We start from the raw sequence: 26,941 nt of genomic DNA, 5'->3' as shown, positions 1-26,941 counted from the left end.
CTATGATGTAATCCCCGGCCCCCATTATTAGCATGTTAACATTTGTCAATTTCAAAATTATTTTAACAATGTTATTAATATGGCAAGGTTGGTTAAATGACTAATTCAGAATACCATCATTGCTGACACTACTGTCTGGCATCTGCACAAAATACATGGGCATGTTATAAATTTAACTGTACCGATCATGTGTTTATTTCATTTAAGACAATTTCTTATGTGCCCTGAAATTATTTCCAAACTACACCACTGTTCCCACACTGCAAAAAATGATCTCTTGTTGAGAGAAAATATCTTTAATATGGGTGAATTTATCTCATCTCATCTCATTATCTCTAGCCGCTTTATCCTGTTCTACAGGGTCGCAGGCAAGCTGGAGCCTATCCCAGCTGACTACGGGCGAAAGGCGGGGTACACCCTGGACAAGTCGCCAGGTCATCACAGGGCTGACACATAGACACAGACAACCATTCACACTCACATTCACACCTACGGTCAATTTAGAGCCACCAGTTAACCTAACCTGCATGTCTTTGGACTGTGGGGGAAACCGGAGCACCCGGAGGAAACCCATGCGGACACGGGGAGAACATGCAAACTCCGCACAGAAAGGCCCTCACCGGCCACGGGGCTCGAACCCAGACCTTCTTGCTGTGAGGCAACAGCGCTAACCACTACACCACCGTGAATTTATCTATTATTTCTTATTAGAAGTTTACTAGAACTCAAATATAAAATTATTTACCTTACTTTGAGACGTTTTTACTAATTTCAAGCCTTAATTTTCTTATTCTATTGGCAGATAATTTTGCTTCTTTCTAGAACTGAATGCTTAAAATGAGCAAAATTATCTGCCAATAGAATAAGAAAATTTAGGCCTGAAATTAGTAAAACCGTCTCAAAGTAAGCTATATTTGAGTTCTAGGAAACTTCTAATAAGAAATAATAGATAAATTCACCCATATTAAAGATATTTTCTTTCAACAAGAGATCATTTTTTGCAGTGCAAAGAAAGATCTGCACTTAAAACACAGAATTGCCATGTAAATGAACACATTCCTCATGGCTGACGCATCATCTCATTACAGTGCTCATGGTCACAGCTGGTCAACAGCCAACAATGTTATTAATATGGCAAGTAATAACATTGTGTGGCTTAATGGCTGAACAAACCAAAAATACACTGCAAAAAATAAAAATCTTAGGAAGTTTATTTGTCTATTTTCAAGTCAAAACATCTAGCCACCCTTATTATAAGACATAATTGCCCAACAAGCAAAACCTCATTTAGCTAGAAAGGCTAGTTTTTAGACAGTCCATCTTGAAAATCTTGTATAGACAAAATGTCTTGAAAAAGTCTTATTTGGAGCACCTTTGAAAATAAAACAAGTTTTTTTTTTAAAACAAGTAAGTACATTTTGGACATTTGTCAAATGCAGTTCATCTTGTTTCAAGGAAAAAAAAAAGTATGCTTGTTTTGGGAATAAATGAACTTTACTGAAATCTTTGAATCTTTCATTACACTCTAGACCAGACAAGTGCCTTCAAAAAGGCTATGAGTGAGTGGAGGACAATTTCAGTGGTTTGTTTTTTTCCCACCCACTCGTGAGGGTTTTTTTTTTTATGTGTACAAGGGGTTTACAAGATCAGGCACCAAACAAACAAAACAAACAAACAAAACAAACAAATAGCCAGTGCCCCCAAAATGCATCGTTGCTTTGGCGTTGTATAAGCACTGTAAGTCAAAATGCGTAGACGTTTGGTCACCTTGCATATCCTTAGGCTACATCCACACGACAACGGCAACGAGATTTTTTTTTTTAAAATATCGCGTCCACATGAGCAACGGATCAGTAAAATATCAGGTACATATGGCAACGCAACACTTGCTGAAAACGATGCAATACACATGCCACACCTCTACGTGCGCTGTAAGACGGTCCCATCGGAGACACCAGAACAATAGAAGAAGTAGACGCATGCGCATAAACCCCTTCTTCTGTAGCATCAGCCACATAAAGTTTTGATTATTAATCAGTAGCGTAAAACGAAAGACGCGGAAAGAGGAATGAATGGGGGTAGATGGAAGCCGGTACACCAACATTCTGATATCCTCCAGAATTCTTTAATGGTCCGGAATAAATTGAATGCTACACGTTGATGGATTACTTTGTTCTTCTACGCCCTTTTTGAGGAATGTATTGTCGGACTTAAACCAACATCTGAAGAGGTGAGATCACTCCTTTTTTTCCCTATTTTTGCTGCCGGGATTGTTTTTGTTTTTGGAAAGCGCACAGGTGGTGCGTGGTTTGGTACTGCTTCCGCAGTGTTTGGACTAAAGACTCTGCCCTAAGGGCTATTCTCTCACTCTCTCTCTCTCTCTCTCTCTCTCACACTTTGCACCATTACACAATAAATATTCACAGTGAAAATATTTTGTAAGTGCGTTTCATGAACCAAGTTATAGGATTTGTTGACAACTCGCATCGAGTTCGTTACACTTCTACCCGGCGTGAAGCACTGACAGTCATGTGGTTGTGACGTCATCGTAAACAAATCCGTTCTACTCATCCAGACGACTTTGCAATGGCGCCGTTGCCAGATTTTTCCACTCTGGAACCTGTTCTCAAAAGATTTCGTTTTGGGGCACCCAAAACACCGGTGCCGTGTGGACGCCAGGCTGAAACGATAAACAATTTTATCAGATTCACCTGAATCCATTGCCGTGTGGACAGGGCCTTAGTTTACTGTGACTGTTTACTCAGTCGTTCAGAGTGAGGTCCTTCTAGATGCTGTACAGACTCTAGACCAGACAAGTGCCTTCAAAAAGGCTATGAGTGAGTGGAGGGCATTTTAGTGAGGTCTTTTTGGAATGTTGTGAGTTAAGTTCAGTGTTTTTGTTTGTTTGTTTGGGGTTTTTTTGTGCCTGATCTTGTAAACCCCTCGTACACTTGAATAGTCAGTGCCTCCAAAATGCACTGTTGCTTTGGCGTTGTGTAAGCACTGTAAGTCAAAATGCGTAGACTTTTTTTTTTTGGTGCCTGAGGTCCTGGGGAAGTGGACTCTTAAGAGATGTTTTAATGTTTGAATGTTGAAATGGGAAAAAAAATAAACTTGTTGCAATGCTACACGTGTCGTCAACTTGATTCAAGATAGTCTCTGGTCTCATATCTAGAGTATTTTACTAATTACAGGTCACAAAAGGAGAATCTTTTAAGCTAGCAATGCTTAGTTGTAGAATTTAACAATCCTAATATTAGTATATTTATCTTAAATTCAGTTTTTACTGCTAAGACTTCGTCATGAATTTAAGTGAAATACCCTTAAAATGAAATAAATAAAAATGACTTGAATGGCTAAATGTAAGAAGTACGATCTTGTTATAAGAACTATTTTGATTATTTTGAGTTAATCAGATCTCGCATAATAAGTTCCCCGATCTTATTTTGGAATTATTTCATCTAAAAACAGGTTAGATTTTTCATCTTACCTTAAGAAATCTTACCAAGTCAAATTTGACTAGTTCCACTGGCAGATTTTTTTTCACCTGATTCAAGCAAATATGCTTTGTTTTAATCTTTTATTTCTTATTTTTGAAAGGCCATTTTTTGCAGTGTATTTATTTCACACAGAGAATGTTTCCTGCTGAAGAAATCCTAAAAGCGAGGCAGTTTTTCCTTGTTTTAGCATGAACATGTTAGTGCCACAACAAAAAGGGAACTCCAAACGATCACTGGTGCTACACTAACTGTTGGACATTTTACATTTCCTTTTCCACTTTGCCTTTCTTTCATGTTCACCCAAAGTGCTATGTAGCTTTGGGTGTGGCTAAGGCTACATCCACACGACAACAGCAACGAGATGTTATTTAAAAATATATGGCGTCCAAATGGGCAACGATCAGTAAAATATCAGGTCCATATGGCAACGCAACGCTTGCTGAAAACGATGCAATACACATGCCACACCTCTAGGGGCGCTGTAAGACGGTCCCTTCGGAGACACCAGAACAATAGAAGAAGTAAGGACGCATGCGCATAAACTATTATGCGCGAGACTTCATATTAGCCACAAAGTCAGAAAAATCTGTTCGTAAAATTACATTATAATGACCAAATACAATGAAAAGTATTTTTCCAGTCTCACCTGTGAAAGGTAATCCCATGTGATCTCGTTTGGACGGTAAACCTGTTGGTACAGTTAAACGCAGCTAATCTTTATTCTCCGCTTTGACCTCTCCAAAATGGCGGCGAGGATGACGTATGATTCTACGCGGAAGGCGGCGTCTTTAATGGTCCGGAATAAATTGAATGATACACGTTGATGGATTAATTTGTTGTTTCTCACCTGTGAAAGGTAATCCCATATGATCTCGTTTGGACGGTAAACCTGTTGGTACAGTTAAACGCAGCACATGAATCTTTATTCTCTGCTTTGACCTATCCAATATGGCGACGAGGATGATGTATGATTCTACGCGGAAGGCGGCGTTTTTAATGGTCCGGAATAAATTGAATGATACACGTTGATGGATTAATTTCTTCTACGCCCTTTTTGAGGAATGTATTGTAGGACTTAAACCCACATCTGAAGAGGTGAGATCGCTCCTTTTTTTTCCCTATTTTTGCTGGCGGGATTGACTCTGCCCTAAGGGCAGAGTCTCTCTCTCTCTCTCACTTTGCACCATTACACAATAAATATTCACAGTGAAAATATTTTGTAAGCGCGTTTCATGAACCAAGTTATAGGATTTGTTGACAACTCGCATCGAGTTCGTTACACTTCTACCCGGCGTGAAGCACTGACAGTCATGTGGTTGTGACATCATCATAAACAAATCCGTTCTACTCATCCAGACGACTTCACAATGGCAACGTTGCCAGATCTTTCCACTCTGGAACCCGTTCTCAAAAAGATTGCGTTTTGGGCACCCAAAACGCCGGTGCCGTGTGGACGCCAGGCCTAAACGATAAGCAATTGTATCGGAGTCACCTGAATCCGTTGCCGTGCGGACAGGGCCTTAGGCTATGCCTACTCACATTTCTACTTTGAATGCTAAGCTGAACTATTAAACAATGTGGAGGATGGGAGTCCAACTTCCAACAGCATCCAAGAGATGTCTGGGGAAATACTGGATTTAGCAACTTGTCAGGATGAACACACACACACACACACACACACACACAAGCGGTCACCAACACAGTTAATGGTGTTTTCTGGCAGAAATGACTCCTGCAGACTTGCCGTGAGACACTCAACATTCCTTGACCTTTTCTGTCCAATACTAAAGTGTACATGAAGTGGAGTTCTGGCTACGTAAAGCCAAAAGGGTCATGTAGAAACAAAACACTGTTTTGCATGAAATTAAATATCATTTTATTTTCTCTCTGTAATTCAATTTAAACTCTAGTATCCTGGCGTTCACTGGACCAGACACACCTCATCTCATGCAGTGTTGCAGGTAAAAGGAAAGTTTGATATTTTCCCAATAGGTTACAGCTGACAAAGATGAAGGCCAGGTTTTTTATTTCGTGTTTTGAAAAGATTGAGACGCATGTTTATTTTACAAAGTACATTAAAAGTAGACAGCCTTTCAACTTCATAAAATCAGTGAAATTTCATTCCCTCTGAAATGTGGTCATTGTGACATGGGTGCAAGTATAAAATTTTCAAAAACCTGAAAAGTCTGACAAAGTCAGACGTGCATGGCACAGCCATGCGGGGGGGGGTTTACAAAGGGGGGTGAGCCCCCCCTTACGGCTCGAAAAAAAATTTTAAATTACAAGTTAAAATGGTTGTCTCTCATGCAAACATTTATAATATTAATAGTTATAAGATTTGCATATTCACATCAAATGTTTAATACATTTCATCAATTCATCTAAAATAATATTTCAAGTACAAGGCTTGATATTTCAAAACATCTAGCAACTACTAATTTAAATGTTGAAACAACCATTTTTAATATGCTTTTGCTGTGATACCTTTCTTACAATATATACACAGCTTGAGTTAAAATAAGGGGCCACATGTGTTGATGTCCTCAGAAACTCCTGGATTTTAGCAAATAACAAGATTCAGCTTTTTCCATATACAAAAACATCTATATTTTATAATCCATTACTGACTACAAATGAGTTTTCAACCTAACAACCACATTAGAAAAGATGATAAAAAAAAACTAACAAACTTATTTCAAGACCTGCCTTACTTTTATTTAATAACTGAAAGGCAATCAAAAGTAAAAAAAAAAAAAAGTTTATAAAAGCAGATACTTGTGATGAATAATTTCAATTCTACAACCCCGATTCCAAAAAAGTTGGGACAAAGTACAAATTGTAAATAAAAACGGAATGCAATGATGTGGAAATTTCAAAATTCCATATTTTATTCAGAAAAGAACATAGATGACATATCAAATGTTTAAACTGAGAAAATGTATCATTTAAAGAGAGAAATTAGGTGAGTTTTAAATTTTATGACAACAACACATCTCAAAAAAGTTGGGACAAGGCCATGTTTACCACTGTGAGACATCCCCTTTTCTCTTTACAACAGTCTGTAAATGTCTGGGGACTGAGGAGACAAGTTGCTCAAGTTTAGGGATAGGAATGCTAACCCATTCTTGTCTAATGTAGGATTCTAGTTGTTCAACTGTCTTAGGTCTTTTTTGTCGTATCTTCCGTTTTATGATGCGCCAAATGTTTTCTATGGGTGAAAGATCTGGACTGCAGGCTGGCCAGTTCAGTACCCGGACCCTTCTTCTACGCAGCCATGATGCTGTAATTGATGCAGTATGTGGTTTGGCATTGTCATGTTGGAAAATGCAAGGTCTTCCCTGAAAGACACGTCGTCTGGATGGGAGCATATGTTGCTCTAGAACCTGGATATACCTTTCAGCATTGATGGTGTCTTTCCAGATGTGTAAGCTGCCCATGCCACACGCACTAATGCAACCCCATACCATCAGAGATGCAGGCTTCTGAACTGAGCGCTGATAACAACTTGGGTCGTCCTTCTCCTCTTTAGTCCGAATGACACGGCGTCCCTGATTTCCATAAAGAACTTCAAATTTTGATTCGTCTGACCACAGAACAGTTTTCCACTTTGCCACAGTCCATTTTAAATGAGCCTTGGCCCAGAGAAGACGTCTGCGCTTCTGGATCACGTTTAGATACGGCTTCTTCTTTGAGCTATAGAGTTTTAGCTGGCAATGGCGGATGGCACGGTGAATTGTGTTCACAGATAATGTTCTCTGGAAATATTCCTGAGCCCATTTTGTGATTTCCAATACAGAAGCATGCCTTTATGTGATGCAGTGCCGTCTAAGGGCCCGAAGATCACGGGCACCCAGTATGGTTTTCTGGCCTTGACCCTTGCGCACAGAGATTCTTCCAGATTCTCTGAATCTTTTGATGATATTATGCACTGTAGATGATGATATGTTCAAACTCTTTGCAATTTTACACTGTCGAACTCCTTTCTGATATTGCTCCACTATTTGTCGGCGCAGAATTAGGGGGATTGGTGATCCTCTTCCCATCTTTACTTCTGAGAGCCGCTGCCACTCCAAGATGCTCTTTTTATACCCAGTCATGTTAATGACCTATTGCCAATTGACCTAATGAGTTGCAGTTTGGTCCTCCAGCTGTTCCTTTTTTGTACCTTTAACTTTTCCATCCTCTTATTGCCCCTGTCCCAACTTTTTTGAGATGTGTTGCTGTCATGAAATTTCAAATGAGCCAACATTTGGCATGAAATTTCAAAATTTTCGACATTTGATATGTTGTCTATGTTCTATTGTGAATACAATATCAGTTTTTGAGATTTGTAAATTATTGCATTCTGTTTTTATTTACAATTTGTACTTTGTCCCAACTTTTTTGGAATCGGGGTTGTAGAAGAAAGCACATTGCATTTGCACATCACACAATATCAGATAATTTAAATCACCAATAAATGTTTTGAATTCACTTATTACGACATAGCACAAAAATCAGAAAAGTGCACGGCCAATATCATTAATTTCAAAATTCTTTCCTGAGGAGCAATACTTCCAGAAAACACCTGGGCCAAAATTATCCATGACTTTGCATTTTGACCATGTGAAAGTTACTGTTACTTTGTTTTGATACGTTTCCACTGACGGGAATTGCCAGCAGAGCGCTCACTCTTTCTCTTCTGGTTTTTATCGTTGCCTTTCTCTAAAATTCTCATGGCGACTCATGGGAATAGCTGTGTTGATTTGGTCAAACAGCATGCTACGTGCGTGAAACATGATATCACACAAGTATAACATCGTGAAACAACGAGCAAGTCAGGACCGCTCGTCGGTGAGCGGCGTATAAATTGAATGAGGTTTGTGGCGAAGACGAAATGAAAAGATTTGTCTCGTGCAGAGACTGTACCGCAGTAACCCGGTAATACACTGAGAGTGAGACAGTGAGAGGGCCACCCCCCCGAAAATCTCAACGGATTTACACGATTTGGAAAAATGACTTTTTCAGAACTGAAAAAAACAGAGCTTCCGGCGCATGCCGGAAAACTTGCACCCATGCATGTCTATATGTATGTTTATTTCTGTAATATCTCAAAAAAAAAAAAAAACAGGCCATTATGTGGCTGGGAAGTTATTTAATTTGAAGGGATTCCCGAGCAAATAATGTGCATGAAATTGCTCACTTCACACAGTCAAGCAGACCGAGGAAGACCATGTGCACATGCACAGGTTTACCACCTTCTTTTCCTTCTTCTTTTGGGTTTTACAGCAGCTGGCACCCACAGTGATGCATTACTGCCATCTACAGGTTTACCTTGACCGTGCTAAACGAACAGCTGATCACACCAAGGTGCTCACTGACCACTGATATTTATTAGTTTGGTCCTGTGTTTCCTTTCCTTCATGACATAATGTCTTTTCTTCTCACTTTCCGTTACTGTAGTCAGTTTTTCACATTTCATTCACAAACTCACGTACTTTATTTTTCTCTCCTGTTTCAAATTTGTATCCCACAATGCCTTGCGGGAACGGGGAAAGCCCACCACGTGATGCATGATGTAGTATCTTGATTTTTGTCGGGGTGAAGCAAGAAAAAATAATGGAGAATTTAGGGCCATGTGGCCTTAAATTAATGAATTGTTTTGTTTTATTTTTTAAAAAACTAATAAAATTGGAAGTCTGTGATTTGAATTCAGTAGCTTTCGGTCCACTAAACAAAAATAATTGGGTGTCGGGAAAATTCTTTTTATGACCCACACTTGAAAAATCTGAAAGTCAGTCTATTTTTAATTCCATTTTCATCTCCAATAATTTATTTATACTGAAGAGATTTAATATTTTGCTGTTCTAGCTTCAGATCTAAGGATCCAGCTCTGTATTTGTTCGGATCTCATTTTCTGTCAATTATTGAGAACTGAGAATTTCAACTTTTTTGTTTGTTTGTTTGTTTGTTTGTTTGTTTGTTTGTTTGTTTGTTTGTTTGTTTGTTTGTTTGTTTGTTTATGTTTCGCTCAGGAATGCACAGAGTCTCAATACGATGGGACATGAGTGATGATTCAAGGAAGTGAGCAGATAGTTGATTTAACCTTATTGTTTGCTACTTGGTCAGGGATGTGGACTGTTACTGATTAAAGGTCTGTCATAATATAGTGAACTTTCTTGTAAGAAATAACAGTAAGACTTTCCAGAGTGGGATGGATACTGTCTCACCCTAAAAAAGCCAGGCCAGCCCTCAAAAGCAGTCCAATTGTACATTGTTTGTTTTTGGAGCACCACTTAGACATCCAGATGTTCAGTTCAGTGTGAGGGCACTACTGCTGGATTTAGGGGTTAACTGTCCATGCCGCCTTCGCCTGAACCTATACTGCTCTCACTATCACTACTCTGAACTTGGCATGCCTCGATAATGCTATAATCCTCTCATCTGATCTGATTTCATGCCGATCAGATGAGAGTAGTCTGTATATGTTGTCTTTAAAAGAAAACATACTTTGAAAAAATATAGCGGCAACTGAAAAAAAGAGAAAAATGCAGTGTAAGTGGACATGTCAGTATTTTTAAACAAATCTAAACACTACATTTTTATTGTTTTTCTTATGTTTAGGTGTTTTTAAATGTTTTTTCATTCAATCATTCTTTCATCCTCAGCATACTTTTAGATGGTGGGAAGAAACCGACACTGCGAGAATATGCACAGACTCAGAATCAGGACGGAACTGTGGACCCTGGAGCTCACAGGTGGCTCCATCACTTACGGTAGGTTACGTTAATGAGGCTACACTGAAAACAGCATTGCTTGCAATAATGTTGCACTAATTTTTGAGTGGATGCTCTGTAATTTCTGACAGTTTACTGTCTGTCAGGAAAGAAAGCTGCTTCTTTGGTGTGTGTCTCTTGAGGTTGACTACAGCTGACTATTGAACAACTGAAAGGTACATTTACTCACCAGACAGCACCACCTCCACAAGATCACCCTCCTGGATATCAGTCGCAGCCTTGACCAACTGAAGGATGTTATTAGTGCCTGTGTCATGCTTGAAAAGAAGGATTTTGTCATAGATTCCATAGAAACCACACTCGGGGAACTGAGAGAGAGAGAGAGAGAGAGAGAGAGAGAGAGAGAGATTAACATCCCCAACATTAAAGTGCATATCACGGGTAAATTCAGGAGCAAGATCAATGTAATTCTCCTATTTTATATTAAACTTTGGTCAAATATCTGTAACATTCTGCATTCTCTGCAATTTTTTTACCTTGCGCAATACCAGAAAAATTCAGTTGAAATCAAGCCTTTTGAGGCGAATTGGTCCGCCTCTGAAAAAACTTGGCATTTGGATTTCCTGGGAAACATTGATTTTCGTGACGTCATCTGCGGGACGCCTCCTTCTGAATCCTACATCAGCGCTGGTTTGTTTATGAGAAAACGACCTGGTGGTTTTCTGCAAATTTCTTTAACTTTATCGCATAATTATTAAAACGGTTAACAGATGTATTGTAGGAGGGTGTAGCAACACCAATCTTGATGGGATTAGTACTCAGCGTTTCCCAAAAGACCGGACAATGAGAGAGAAATGGGAGCGCTTGGTCTACACAGGCTGTGCACTGAAACCATGCAAAGCTCTCGCAGCCTGCTGGCGCTTCCGCAGGTAACGCCACGAATCTGGCTCCAGACTCCCTTGGGATTTTTCCAGACGCGTTTTGTTATTTTATTTTTTTCTGCTGTAGACAGATGGCCTTGTGCAAAATTACCCTTCTGGATGAGTGTGTAAAGGGACATACTTTCATATAAAAAAATATGAAATTGGTCCAGAATATGCACTTTAACATAATCTGTGTTGTGGAAATGCTACTTAAGACCTGAGAGTAGTGAAGGTGTTTTGTGACTGCTCTAATGAAAACTAACAGAGTAAAATACACATTAACTTAAACTGTACTTTAATTTCATTCAATGCACTTGTTAGATATTTGTTTTCAAATAAAATTTTTTTCCATATTATTGCAGGTCATCCTATTACTATAGTTCACAATTAGTTTATATGTGAACTTTATAATACCCATATACATTTTTAATCCTAATTATAAAATGAAATGTTTGCCATGCAGTAAAATGCTATAATCACAAAACACTTTAAAGAAATATTTCATTTTTCTATGTACAGAATGTTTAAAACTGGCATAATTACCTCTCCAGCTGTGTTGGATGAGGTTTTGTTTTCACCTACATTTGTGCGTTTGTCTTTTTCCAACATAACTCAAAAAGTAAGGAATAGATTTTGATGAATTTGGAGGAAATGTGGGCCATGGGTCAAGGAACAATTGATTAGATTTTGATGCAAATCCGAATATATATGCGGATCCAGGATTTTATTTTTATTTTTTTGTCTGTTCCCAACATAACTCAAAAAGTCTAAAGTCCTTCCCATGCCATGCAATCGGGCAGCGCCGATCTCCGTTTCCATAGCCCTCTGCCTCTCGCCTATACAGCTAGGGTTACAGTGGGGGGCTAGTCCTCTGGTAACCACGAAAGTTTGACTCCCCACTCGCATCTCTATTGCAGCTTGCCTTGCCATTTGCAGTAGGTACCATTTTTATGATGGTCTTTGGTACGACCCGACCGCAAATAGAACTCGCGATCTCCCGGCGGACACGATAACCACTAGGCCAACTTATGGTACAACTCAAAAAGTAGTGAACGGGTTTTGATTAAATTTGGTGGACAGCTTTAGTATTATCTTAGGCCCAAGTGATTTGATTTTGATGATACATGGCTTGGCAGAGGGATGCACTCGTCTGAGTGCTATTCTAGTTTACCAGCAGTTTCATTTCGGATTTGCTGCAACAGTTTTATTTCACCTAAACTGTGTGTGTTGGTCATCTGTAATGGAGACTTGACAGAGGGGGAATGGTTGAGTGTTGGTTGTAGATAGAGAGAGGGGGCAGATTGCATTGGCAGACAAAATGTGATTGTTCCCACTTGTGTGTTATTACCAGCAGTCTTGTTAGGTGTGTTTTCCTTTCACTAGGCTGTAAGATAGGTTTCTTTTGATTTTGAAGTAGAAGAGGCATGTGCTGAAAAATGCTTGCAGTAGAAATTTAAAAAAGGATTAAGAAAAGATCCATAAAAATTCACCTGTCCCCTAAGTCCTCCTCCTTCACCCCCCAACACACAAAGTTCTACAGTGGTGCTTAAACCTAGCATTTATTGCCAGACATGTCAATAGAAACCACCCTACTCAGTGAGATAATTGAGTCCCTCTCCACACTCCACCAGATACATCAGGCCCTTGTTGACCTATGCCTTGAACAACAACAGTGCAAGCTGAGGACCGTCGGGTACTTCAGATGTTGCTGCAACCAACTGCTCCTGCAGCTGCAGGTCCTCAATCAGTAGCCACTCCAGCTGACCTGGCCCTGATGCTTGAAGATGTCCTCCACAGACAATCTGGAGGCCTTTGTGGCACTCTTCAGACTGCCGTACCATAATGTGAAGAAGGCAGTACTGCAATAAATGACCAGAGCCTGGAAGAACATCAATAATTATTTGCATCCATGAAACTCGGAAGTTGGCCACCTGTTCATCTTTGCACAGCAGCTCAGATTCATCTTGGCAGAGGAGCTGGACACTGAAGGAATCCTTATTCTGCTGGTATTGGAGCAGTTCATTGCACAGCTTCTGTCTAGAACAGTGGAGTGGCTCCAGTGGCACTGACTGGAGTCACTAGACCGAGCCATTGAGTTAGTGGAGGATTGCCTGGTGTCATCTGCATTCTCTCTCTCTCTCTCTCTCTCTCTCTCCCCCCCACCACTCTGGTTTCATTGGAGAAAGCTCTTACCATTCACCTTTTGCAGGGATTATTCTCAGGGATTTCCCCTTGGAAGTGTCACATGCTGAAACCCTGAGGCATGCCTTCAACTCAGCGAAAATAATTGATGGTTAGCAAATCCAGCCAAAAGGTGCATTATCCCACCTTTTTATTATTATTATTATTATTAAGGATAGGATATATCAAGTGATGCAGGACTCAAACTAAGGAAGAGACAATCCAATTATTTTTACCAAGGGGCATTTTCCTACAGCTCATCATAATCTTACAGCTAGGTATTTCTTGCATGTTAAGGCACTATCTCATGGTCCATTTCTATTACCGAGCATTCAGTGTACACAGGTGGTGTGAGGCATATCACAAAAGTCAGCTGGTGAATCCACAAGCCACCCCAAAAAGCACTACTGTGTCCGCTCCCACTGATCAAGATCTCCTTCAATTGAATTGATATGGAGTTGGATCATTGAATAGAGTGCACAAGTGCATTGCTTTGTATTAGTTTTTCTGGCTTAAGCAATGTGATACCTGGAAGCCATGACTCTTCACACAACTTTGCAAAGCTACTCTTCAGACTTTTCCCAAAGGAGATCTTGACTGACCAGGACACTGCATGTTAGAAAATACTGGCTGCCAGTGAAACTGGCCCACTGGTGTTTATTGATGTTACTCTTGATAGAAGTAGCAGGATGAATTCTGATGTACATAAAGCTCAGCGTTCTGATTAGATTCAGTCAAATGCATCAAAATTGATAGGACTGTGCTTCAGAGTACAGATTAGATTAGATTAGATTAGATTAGATTAGATTAGATTAGATAAAACTTTATTGATCCCTTTGGGAGGGTTCCCTCAAGGAAATTAAGATTCCAGCAGCATCATTACAGATAAACAGAGAAAAGAAATAGAGGAAAACTTCTAGATAAATTAAAATAAATTAAGTATTTACATATACAAATATGGGGCGGCACGGTGGTGTAGTGGTTAGCGCTGTCGCCTCACAGCAAGAAGGTCCTGGGTTCGAGCCCCGGGGCCGGCGAGGGCCTTTCTGTGTGGAGTTTGCATGTTCTCCCCGTGTCCGCGTGGGTTTCCTCCGGGTGCTCCGGTTTCCCCCACAGTCCAAAGACATGCAGGTTAGGTTAACTGGTGACTCTAAATTGACCGTAGGTGTGAGTGTGAATGGTTGTCTGTGTCTATGTGTCAGCCCTGTGATGACCTGGCGACTTGTCCAGGGTGTACCCCGCCTTTCGCCCGTAGTCAGCTGGGATAGGCTCCAGCTTGCCTGCGACCCTGTAGAAGGATAAAGCGGCTAGAGATAATGAGATGAGAATGAGATGTTTAATAACCCAAAACATACTGCAAAAGCTTCTTCAAACAAAGAAATGGAATGTTCTTAACCCCTTTGGACACAAGGAAAATTGCAATGGAACATCATGCTATGGAACTTCATGTGTACAACTGTACACATTATGTCCAAAGGGGTTAAATGGTTGGTCAATCACACGACCTCAACCCAGGTTAGTATGGTTTTCACTTCCTGAAGACAAATCTGAAGGCAGAAAGGCCCAAACAAGCAGCCACTGGAGGTGCAGTAAAGGCCTGGCAAAGCATTTGATGTGCATGAGTTCCAGACTCACTGAGTGTAAAGGATTTTCCTCAAAGTAAATATTTTTTTCATCAAAGTATCTCATCTCATCTCATCTCATTATCTCTAGCCGCTTTATCCTTCTACAGGGTCACAGGCAAGCTGGAGCCTATCCCAGCTGACTACGGGCGAAAGGCGGGGTACACCCTGGACAAGTCGCCAGGTCATCACAGGGCTGACACATAGACACAGACAACCATTCACACTCACATTCACACCTACGGTCAATTTAGAGCCACCAGTTAACCTAACCTGCATGTCTTTGGACTGTGGGGGAAACCGGAGCACCCAGAGGAAACCCACGTGGACACGGGGAGAACATGCAAACTCCACACAGAAAGGCCCTCGCCGGCCCCGGGGCTTGAACCCGGACCTTCTTGCTGTGAGGCGACAGCACTAACCACTACACCACCGTGCCACCCTCATCAAAGTATATATTTTTATATTTATAATTGTTAGTTTGTCCAATTACTTTTGAGCCTCTTGAAATGGAGGGGCTATATAAAAATTGCTGTATTTCTGAAATGGTTCATGTGATATATTTTTGTTAAACCCCTTGAATTAAAGCTTAAAGTCTACACTTTGATCACATTGTGGTTTTCATGACAAGCAGTCCCATCACAAGTGTAACTAAAGTCAAAAAAATCTTTAGTTACACTAAACTTTTATAAATTTGAAATTGTTTTGAGAAAAACAATTTCTTTTTCTCAAAATGTGTTTTTTCTTCACTTTATAAATCTGTTTGTTACAGAGTGCTGCTTCCTCACGTGGAATAAGAGCTAAACTGAGCATATGCAGATTACATGAATTATGTGATATTGTAAATTGTGGGAGCTGTCTTTCTGCAATTACAAAATTCTAATACAATTTGATATGTTATCCAGTCACTTCGTCTGATTGCACATGCATTGTATTCCCATGCCAATGTTCCTATGCATGTTTGCACAATAGGCAAACAATAGACACTGTTGTAATCATATCTGTGCCTCCAGAGGATTTGCCTGGAAACAGCACAGCACAGTTTCTAAAGGTGCTTTGTGTCCCTGAGGATTGGATTTCTCATACAGTCTTTCTTGGGAAGCTGCACCTGTTAAAACTGTGATGAATTATAAAAGCCCTCCCCTTTCTCCTTTTTGTTCCCTCATCTTCTGTTCTTTTGTCTGATATCTGGCCTAAACTTTATTCAGTTAATTCACTTGGGGGACCCCAACACTTTATATTACAGCTTTAATGACATGAAGATTTTACCATATGACTGTGTTATTTTAAAATGATGCTCCAAAAACAGCACTACACAATGCACTGGTTATGTAACAGAGTAGTTTGTACCATGTTATATAGTTATTAGCAGATTTTTTTAAACCAGTATTGCAGACCTCTACTTTTATGGGTGTTATACCACAAAGCGTTGTTGTTGTTGTTGTTGTTGTTCACTATGAAGGTACAAGAAAAAACATTTCATTCTCTTCCAGCAGGATACTCCTTTGAGCACAGGATGCAGTGACCAAAGTATCTACCAAAAATTTTGGAAATGCTAATATTGTGAATCTGACAAGAGCACAATGACGTGGAATCCCACAGGGATCAATTCTTGGACCCATTTGATTCAATCTCTATATGCTCCAATTAATCATACAGAACAACACTGCTTACCATAGTTATGCAGATGATGCTTAAATATATCAATCTTTCTCATCAAATGATTACAAACCAATAGACTCACTTTGTCAGTGTATGTAGCAGATAAACTGTTGGAAGAATTAAAAATTTCCTTCAGTTAAAGAGACACAAAACCGAGGTTATTGTGTTTGGCAGGAAAGATACCCAACTCGAGCTTGAATTTATATGGAGCCTGTCAGGTATGCAGGCGATAGACAGATGTAAAAGCAGAACAAAGTGTTTATTCAGAGCACACTGCTAAACAGATCCAAACTGTGAGGCAAAGGCAGTATCAGTAAACAGGTAATGGTGAGGCGAGGCACAAACAGAATGTCAGAGCCAGAGACTGCAGGTGATAATCAAAAAACAAACTTGGTCAATAACCAAATAATCAGCACCAACAATAAAGGCTTGGTAAAATCAGGCACAGGAACAGTAAGCGGTACTTCTCAGGTAACGGTGAAACTGAGTCTCCTTTTATACTTCAGTTGTATTCAGGAACAGCTGTGAATGATTAAAACTCCGGAGACTGAGCGCGGTGTGGTGCAGACTGGTTGTTGTAGTCCACGGCGGCCATGTTTCAATGCCACTGCGAACTCTGAACAGGTGCAGACGTGACAGAGCCTGTACTGGAGGAGGACCAACCCTGGAAGGTGTCTTTTGGATAGAACATAATGTGTCGGCTATAGGCAGGGTAAATTTCTTGAAACATTATTTTCTTCCAGTGCACATCATACTGCCTGTACATTAGCCAAGAATTAGTCATAGAGATCCAGTATACTGTATATCCATTCAGTGATTCATCCCACTGCCTGGACTTCATAAGAGCCTCCTAAAGATGCACAAGCATATTGGAGAACCCTACTTCTCCATTGTACTGTCAGTATATTCTTTGATGAAGTCTCTGCTCAGATGAAGAATAATAAATTTTATGACAATAGTATGTTCGTGAGGTGGCACAGTGGTGTAGTGGTTAGCACTGTCACCTCACAGCAAGAAGGTTCTGGGTTCGAGCCCAGCGGCCAATGGGGGCCTTTCTGTGTGGAGCTTGCATGTTCTTCCAGTGTCTGCGTGGGTTTCCTCCGGATGTTCTGGTTTCCCCCACAGTCCAAAGACATGCAGGTTAGGCTAATTGGTGACTCTAAATTGACTGTATGTGTGAATGTTTGTTTGTCTCTATGTGTCAGCCCTGCAATGATTTGGTGATTTGTTCAGGGTGTACCCCACCTCTTACCCAGGGGTGTCAGAAGCATTTTTAATGGGGGGGGGACACTGGCGGGGGGGGGTCCTCCCCCAGAAAATTTTTAATTAATTAGATGCCATTTCCTGCATTCTGGTGTATTTTTAACAGGTTGTTAAACACCTAATTTTACCTACAAAAGTCACTTAATTCAATGACTATTTTAGAGACTCAACAATAAGTCCTCATTCAACTAGTCCATATATTCATCAGCCTGTTTTTAAACCCACCGCTACGCCTAAGATAATGAGATGAATGTGACACAATTTATCACCAACAATGACTTTATGGGTGCATTTTACTTTTTATTTTGTGTTTCCTTTTTTATTTAGTTTTAGATGTAACACAACATGCCACTGTGCCAAGCAATAGTGACACTCAACTGTATGTTTAAAAATAAGAATATTCATAATTTCACACAATGAACAGGCATGACATGGCATCATGCAAACTTCATAACACAAAATCACACTGTGTCAAGCAACGGTGACACATAAAAAATAACTTCACACAATGAACAGGTGCAATTTTGTTCACCACCAACAGTGACTTTAGTGGGTGCATTTTACTTTTTTCTGATTTAGTGATACTCATAACAAAAATGGCATGGCATTATGCAAACTTTATAACACAAAATTACACTGGGTCAAGCAACGACACATAAAAGAGAAATTCACACAATGAACAAGTGCAGTTTTGTCAACCAACATGCAATGGTGGTACTACAGTAGCATTTACAGATTAGTGTAACAAACAGATTTATAGCTATAACTCCTTCTTACATTGGTGCCACCACAATTTCTACCACTTCATAACTTTCCTTCACAATCCACCTGGAATAACATCCATCTCTCTCCATTGCTTTCCTTTCTACTATTCCTTCCCCATACACTGATTTCCCATCTTACTTTCCAGAAAACTGGCAAAGACCAGACAAAACAAGTTCTTTAAATCACAACAGGGAATCAATAAATATCATCAGAGCAGACTTGACCTCATTCTTGGCATTACAGTAAGGCAGGCCTACTGGGTTTGAATTAAATGATAGCTAACGTTAAGCTAGCTGATACATCTCCTAACATTGACTAGCCAGCTAACTGCACTAACATTTCCATTGGGACAAAAAAACCTGTCCTGTGGGGAAATTTTGACTGACTTTCCACTTCTTTGTAAAGAATGTCCTTATGTCCATTGTGTCTGGGGAGGAGCAAATACTGCAAACAATTCATCATCAACCAAGAATACCCCATTAGGCTAAGCTTATTTCACTGTTTAGTTGAATATTAATTTAACGTGGCCTAGGGTTAATTTTGAGGGCACATAACAAAAGAATAAGGTTTTAGCAAAAGCTAGACATTGTGAGGTGGCAATAGGGCGGACGTTACCTCCTCCACTTTCCAGCAGCTGCACCAACATTTCTCTGCTTGCACTGAGATTCACTTGCATGCGGTGAGTTGTTGTAGGTAACGCCCAGAAAACCCGGAGTGGATGTTCAGTGGTATGTGTATTCTCTTATCGATCAAGTGAAATGGATTCTTTCACGAAGCAATAGAAACGGCGTTGGGTGAACTAATATTTTATGTTAAATGTGGAGGACACGTCCCCTTCACATTCAATGGTGGCGACGCCCATGCTCTCACCCATATTCAGCTAGGATGGGCTCCAGCTTGCCTGTGACCCTGCACAGGATAAGCGGTTACGGATAATGGATGGAGTATGTCTGTGAATTATTATACTTTAACAACTTTCCCAACCTGTTCTATTTCCAGGGCAGGTGAGCTGTTTGTTCTGTCAAATCCTGATTGGGTTAGATAAGGGACATGATCTATAACCAATTAATTTGGGACCTGAGAATTTACTTGCTGAACCTTGCCATAACTGCAGCATATTGCTGATAGCAACACATGAAGCATGAGTAGGTCCCAAATAATTAGGGCATGGATCTTGTTTGGAGTCCCTGCAACGGCACAGTCTGTGTGTACTTCCATTTCTAGACATTGATGTTGAGGTGGGCAAGCAAGCTCGTGACATGGGCAGATGTTGCACCTGAGAGTTTCATGAAGAGACTTGCAATCAGACAGCAAGGCCGTGCCCAGAGATTGGAAAATTGACACATAGGTGGTTCAGCTAATATGGAACACTGATAGCAGGACAGAAGTCAGTATGTTTGTGAACAGACATTCACTGTCCAGTGCAGTTTACAGACAGGATGGAGACAGTAGCTCTGGAATAGGAGGCAAATTGAAGTCTTCATACTTTTCTATCACTGTATCCATTACACAGGACACTGCAACACACCTGACAGGAAGCTGTTTTGCTGAATAGACCATGGCTCCACCTTAATGTTGTTCACAAGAGGTCAGGCACATTTTTAAGTGTGCACACTCCGTCTACACAAGCGTTGTATGCAACTGGAACATTTTCTCACTGTGGTGTGTAACGTTTCAGTTTTTCCAGAGATGGCTTTGGTTGCAGTTGACTTATTATTATTATTATTATTATTATTAAGAAGAACTCTTTTTATTGAACCAGCCTGCTACACAGCTACATATTGCACAGAAATGTTGACCCCAGTTGCAACATCAATCAATGCAGCTTCGTAAAATGGCAACTCTCAGCAAGTAAGAACTGGGTTATGTAAATTTAATATTAATGAGACCGCAGTATAACCCCTAGATATATTTTTGGGGTGGGCCAGGCCTCCAAATGCATGGGCTTTCCTCCCCCCAAAGGTTTGTCACTGTGTCATGTGTTTTGTTTACCAATCAGGAACACTTGACGGGGTCAGATACTTTTCCTGATTGTGGAATAGAACACCGTAGAACACAGCGCTGGAAAGCTTTGAGTTATTCCCATCCACAGTAGAGTACAACAGTGGGACTGAGTGAATCCTGTCCTCAGCTATAATCAGTATCAGCACTTGTGTGATTCTCACATTGAATACAAGACAGTAACGGTATCTTGAATAACACTCTCATCCTCAGCAGAGTGTAATATGCTAATAAGATGGGTGTTTGCCATCTGCAGTAGATTACAGTATTCATAGATTGATTTGTCAAATGTGTAAATACACATCAATCAAGTCATGATTCTATTGTCCTCAGAAGAGAGCAATGGGTGAAGATAATGTTTTCATATCCCTCGCCTGTCACCTTCTCCCCCTCTTTTGGCATGCAAAGAACAACACAATAGATTCCCCCACCGCCATTCCTGATTTCTATTCTATAGACCCAAAAGCAGTTCTGTATAGGACAGAATGCTGGGACCGACACATACTAAAGGCACTTGGAATCACATTTCTCTGTATGTAGATGTACTGTACTTCTATAGACTTTCAGCTGTCTATCAATAACACTACTGTACCACTGATACCAATTACTATACCAATTGATATTATTATTATTATTATTATTATTATTATATGAACAAAACAAGTTTTCTGAGTATTTGTCTTCAACAAGACTATGATTTGTAGTTTGATCCACTACGTTGTGGGTTGTTTTGTTTTTTTTCCAAAACGGACGTATTAAAGTCACACTCTTATATTTGCACATCACCACAGTTGCATGTGTGCATTTAAGGAAAACAAGTGTGGACCAATTATGTCATGTTACAACTGTGCACGCGGTGGTGTAGTGGTTAGCGCTGTCGCCTCACAGCAAGAAGGTCCTGGGTTCGAGCCCTGGGGCCGGCGAGGGCCTTTCTGTGTGGAGTTTGCATGTTCTCCCCGTGTCCGCGTGGGTTTCCTCCGGGTGCTCCGGTTTCCCCCACAGTCCAAAGACATGCAGGTTAGGTTAACTGGTGACTCTAAATTGACCGTAGGTGTGAATGTGAGTGTGAATGGTTGTCTGTGTCTATGTGTCAGCCCTGTGATGACCTGGCGACTTGTCCAGGGTGTACCCCGCCTTTCGCCCATAGTCAGCTGGGATAGGCTCCAGCTTGCCTGCGACCCTGTAGAAGGATAAAGCGGCTAGAGATAATGAGATGAGATGAGACAACTGTGCACGCTCTCTCCTGTTGCCTCCTATTGCCTATTGTGCATGATGGCATAAAGATAATTACAAAACTGCAGTTAACTCTGCTGTATTACAACTGTCCCCTTGACAGGCAGGTCTCTGTTTTGGCATTCAGCCTGAATGAGATCGTGAGGATGTGAATGACTCAAGCCAGTTTTATGAAGTAATGGTAAAGTCAAGTCAAGTCAACTTTATTGTCAAATATGCTATACATGCTTGACATACAGCACAGATGAAATTACAGTCCTCTCTGACCCACGGTGCAAACAGGCAATGCAATAAATAAAAAATAGAATAATTAAATAAACAATACAAACAGTATAACCACTCTAGATATGAACTGGACATAGACTAAACACTCATATGTATATACACACACACACACACACACACACACACACACACACATAAATTGAAGCAAATAAACAGTCAAGGGCACTTGAGGTATAGCAGGTAAACATGAGATAAGCAGAATAAACAATAAACTAATAGCTGTTTAGGTGAGGTAGTGCGGAATAGTGCAAATGAGCGAGGTAAAGTGAAATGTGCAGTCCCTAAGTTCAGTGTGTTAATGAACATTGAGAGTGTGTGTGTGTGTGTGTGTGTGTGTGTGTGTGTGTGTGTGTGTGTGTGTGTGTGTGTTTTGTCAGATGCTGAAGGGGGGGCAGGGGGGTGTGCGGGCAGAATCTTGGCAGGGGGCGGAGGGGGGAGGAGGGGCAGAACAGGGAGGGAGTTGAGCCTCCTGACCGCCTGGTGAAAGAAACTGTCCTTGAGCCTGCTGGTTTTGGCCTGGAGACTCCGCAGTCTCCTCCCCGACGGCAGCAGGCTGAAGAGGCTGTGAGATGGGTGGGTGGGGTCACCTGCAATCCTGATGGCTTTGCGGGTGAGGTGGGAGTTATATATATCCATTAGAGAAGGGAGAGAGACACCAATGATCCTCTCAGCTGCTCTCACGATGTGCTGCAGAGTCTTGCAGCAGGACACGGTGCAGGCGCCGTACCACATGGTGATGCAGCTGGTCAGGATGTTTTCGATGGTGCCTCTGTAGAAAGTGTGCATGATGGGGACCAGGACTCTTGCTCTCCTCAGTTTGCGGAGGAAGTACAGATGCTGTTGGGCTTTTTTGGCCAGTGATGCGGTGGTGTTGTTCCAGGACAGGTCTTCAGAGATGTGCACACCCAGAAACTTGGTGCTGCTCACCCTCTCCACTGCAGCACCGTCGATAGATAGTGGAGCATGCTGGGTGTGCACTCTCCTGAAGTCCACAACAATCTCCTTCGTCTTCTTCACATTCAGGCGGAGATTGTTGTCCTTGCACCACATGGCCAAGCGGCTCATCTCACTCCTGTAGATTGTCTCATTGCCATTGTTGATGAGACCCACTACAGTCGTGTCATCTGCAAACTTAATGAAGAGATTTGAGCTGGATGTTGGTGTGCAGTCGTGGGTCAGCAGAGTGAAGAGGAGGGGGCTCAGCACACATACTTGGGGGGCCCCCGTGTTCAATGTGATGATGCTGGAGGAGTTGCTGCTGATCTGTACAGCCTGTGGTCTCCCCATCAGGAAGTCCAGCAGCCAGTTGCACAGGGAGGTGTTGAGTCCCAGCTGGTCCAGTTTATGGATGAGCTGCTGAGGAATGATTGTGTTGAATGCTATGAACAGCATTCTGACATACGAGTCTTTTGTCTCCAGGTGGGTGAGGGCTGAGTGGAGGGCAGTGGAGATGGCATCATCGGTCGAACGGTTGGACTGATATGCAAACTGGAAAGGGTCCAGGGTGGGGGGGAGGGCAGACTTGATATGCCGCATGACTAGCCGCTCGAAGCACTTCATGAGGATGGGAGTGAGTGCGACAGGGCGGTAGTCATTGAAGCAGGAGGGAGACGGCTTCTTCTGGACCGGGATGATGGTGGTGGTTTTGAGGCACATGGGGACAACAGCCTGGCTCAATGAGATGTTGAAGATGTCTGTAAAGACATCTGTGAGCTCCTCAGCACAGTCTCTCAGGACACGACCAGGAATGTTATCAGGACCCGGGGCTTTCCGTACATTTGTTGTCCTGAGAGCTCTCCTCACGCTGTCTGGGGACAGCGTCAACACCTGGTCACCGGGAGGTGGTGGGGTCTTCTGTGCCGTGGTGCTATTGTCTGCCTCAAACCGAGCAAAGAAGTCATTCAACTGATTCAGCAGAGACATGGAGTAGTCACAGGTCAGCGGCGAGGGCTTGTAATCTGTGATGGTCTGAATCCCCCACCACAGGCTCCTGGTGTCTCTGCTGTCATTGAAATAGTCAGCAATGTACCTTGAATACTGTCTCTTAGCCACCCTGATGCCTCGAGACAGGTTGGCTCTAGCAGTCCTCAGGCCCACCTCGTCCCCAGCTCTGAAGGCGGTGTTCCGAGTCCCCAGGAGCCTGTGGACTTCCCCTGTCAGCCATGGTTTCTGATTGGCCCGAATGGAGATGGTTCTGGTGACCGTAACGTCATCCATGCACTTTCTCATGTAGGCAGTGACGGTCTCCATGTACTCTTGTAGATCTGTGGAGTTGTTGTAGGTGGCCACCTGTCTGATCATGCTCCAGTCAGTGGTCGAAAAACAGTCCTGGAGTGCCTCTGATGACCCCTCTGGCCACACACGTATCTGCTTTTTAGCTGGTTTGGTGACTTTAACCAGCAGCCTGTATGCTGGCATAAGCATAACAGTGGAGTTATCTGAGGCCCCAAGGTGGGGGAGGGATAGAGCTTTGTAGGCGTCTTTGTGCATGGTGTAAACATTGTCCAGAGTATTGTTTCCACGTGTGGGAAAGTTGATATGTCCATAGAGTTTTGGAAACACGCTCTTGGGGTTTGCATGGTTGAAATCCCCAGCCAGGATGAGGAAAGCATCTGGCTGGGCTGTCTGCTGCTCACTGATGTGCTAATAGAGTTCATTCAGTGCTTCACTCCTGTTGTTATTGGACCCGGGAGGGATGTATATTGCTACCAGCAATATGGCTGTAAATTCCCTCGGCAGGTAGAATGGCTGGCATTTAATAATCATAAACTCCACCAGTGGTGAGCAGTGTTTGCAGACCACGACAGCATCGCGGCACCAGGCATCACTGATGTAAACACAGAGTCCTCCGCCACGAGTCTTCACCCCCTTGGCTAGCGCTCTGTCTGACCGGTAGCATGTTAGCTGGGCTAGCTGAATGGTACAGTCCGGGACGCTGTCGTTAAGCCATGTTTCCACAAACATGAGGACACAACACTCACTCACAGACTTAGATGAGCAGAGAAGGTGGACATAATCCAGCTTGTTGTCCAGCGAGCGTACATTGGCCAGAATGATGGTAGGGATAGCCGGCCAGTGAGGGCTAGCCGCTAGCCTAGCCTGGATACCTCCGCACTTGCCCCTCTTCTGCTTCTGCATGTTCTGCCTGTGGCGCTTCCACTGTGGGCTGGATGCAGGAGTGGGGGTCGGTGTTTGAGCAGGCCTCCGGAGCAAACCGTAGCCACATAGCACTTCCGCGTCCACTGGATTTATATCCGTGAATATAGTTCTGTCGATGTCGAGCAGAAACTCACGGGAGTATGTGCGCCTTGAGACTGATGAACGCGACAAAGACGAACAGATACACACTGTTTTAAAACACAAAAAAACACGAAAACACCGTTCTGTCAGGACAGAGAGGAGCCGCTGCGTGTGTACACGCCGCCATCTTGGATTAAAAAAAAAAACCTTCAACAACAAGCATGAATCTGTGCAGCAAGAAGAAGCTAAAGTTCTAACACCTGAATTTAAATCTTTTTCTTTTGGCTGCTCCCGATTAGGGGTCGCCACAGCGGATCTTTCGTCTCCATTGCTCCCTATCTTCCGCATCCTTCTCTACCACACCTGCCACTTTCATGTCCTCTTTCACTACATCCATGTATCTCCTCTTTGGCCTTCCTTGTTTTCGTTTGCCTGGCAGCTCCATCCTCAACATTCTCCTTCCAACATGCTCTGCATCTCTTCTCAGGATGTGCCCGTACCATCTCAGTCTCATCTCTCTTAGCTTAATTCCCAAGCTCTCCACATGTGCTGTCCCTCTGATGTGCTCGTTCCTTATCCTGTCCAACCTTGTCACTCCCATCGCAAACCTTAACATCCTCAACTCCGCCACCTCCAACTCTGCCTCCTGTTTCTTCGTTAAGGGTACGGTCTCCAATCCATACATCACAGCTGGTCTCACTACTGTCTTATACATCTTACCTTTCACTTTTGCTGGGACTTTCCTATCACAAATGGCTCCCGAACTCCTTCTCCAACTGCTCCACCCTGCCTGCACTCTCTTTCTCACCTCACTATCGCAGCCCCCATTTTTCTGCACAGTTGACTCCAGGTACTTGAATTCACCAACTTTCTTTACATCTACTCCTTTCATCTTCACTACACTCTCATCCCCATTCTCATTGATGCACATGTATTCTGTCTTGCTAATGCTCACCTTCATTCCTCTTCATTCCAATGCATACCTCCATCTCTCCAAACCCAACTCAACCTCCTTTCTACTTTCACCACATATCACAATATCATCCGCAAACATCATGTTCCATGGCGACTCTTGTCTCACTTCATCCGTCAAGCTATCCATCACAATGGCAAACAAAATGGAGTTGGTTAGTAAGGATGAGGTGAGGGCACCTGAATTTAAATATTTCTTTTATAACACCTGAATTTAAATATTTCTTTTATAACACATTCACTCCTTACTTATTACTTACGTTCTCCCTGACAGTCTAGCAATGTGAAATCAGACTTCTTTTGTGCCTATTGTTAGGATTTTTTTTTTTGTACAATGGTGCTTGAAAGTTTGTGAACCCTTTAGAATTTTCTATAGTTCTGCATAAGTATGACCTAAAACATCATCAGATTTTCACACAAGTCCTAAAAGTAGATAAAGAGAACCCACTTAAACAAATGAGACAAAAATATTATACTTGGTCATTTATTTATTGAGGAAAATGATCCAATATTACATATCTGTGAGTGGCAAAAGTATGTGAACCTTTGCTTTCAGTATTTGGTGTGTCCCCCTTGTG

At 41.9% G+C, this 26,941-nt stretch overlaps 1 protein-coding gene across 2 annotated transcripts in view; it reads right to left on the bottom strand.

The window, feature by feature from the left end:
* The window catches only part of prkd2 (protein kinase D2), an 82,793-nt gene that overhangs the window by 34,029 nt on the left and 21,823 nt on the right, over positions 1 to 26,941 (bottom strand). Inside the window, exon 2 of one of the 2 annotated variants that reach the window (XM_060943222.1) lies at positions 10,446 to 10,584. In XM_060943222.1, the coding sequence (XP_060799205.1) occupies positions 10,446 to 10,584 (139 nt within the window). Of the gene's footprint in view, positions 1 to 10,445; positions 10,585 to 26,941 lie in introns of those variants that run through there. The other variant, XM_060943223.1, reaches the window with a different exon arrangement.

Source organism: Neoarius graeffei, chromosome 16, assembly GCF_027579695.1.
Source record: "Neoarius graeffei isolate fNeoGra1 chromosome 16, fNeoGra1.pri, whole genome shotgun sequence".
NCBI lineage: Eukaryota > Metazoa > Chordata > Actinopteri > Siluriformes > Ariidae > Neoarius > Neoarius graeffei.
This window is presented reverse-complemented; position numbering and strand designations above follow the sequence as displayed.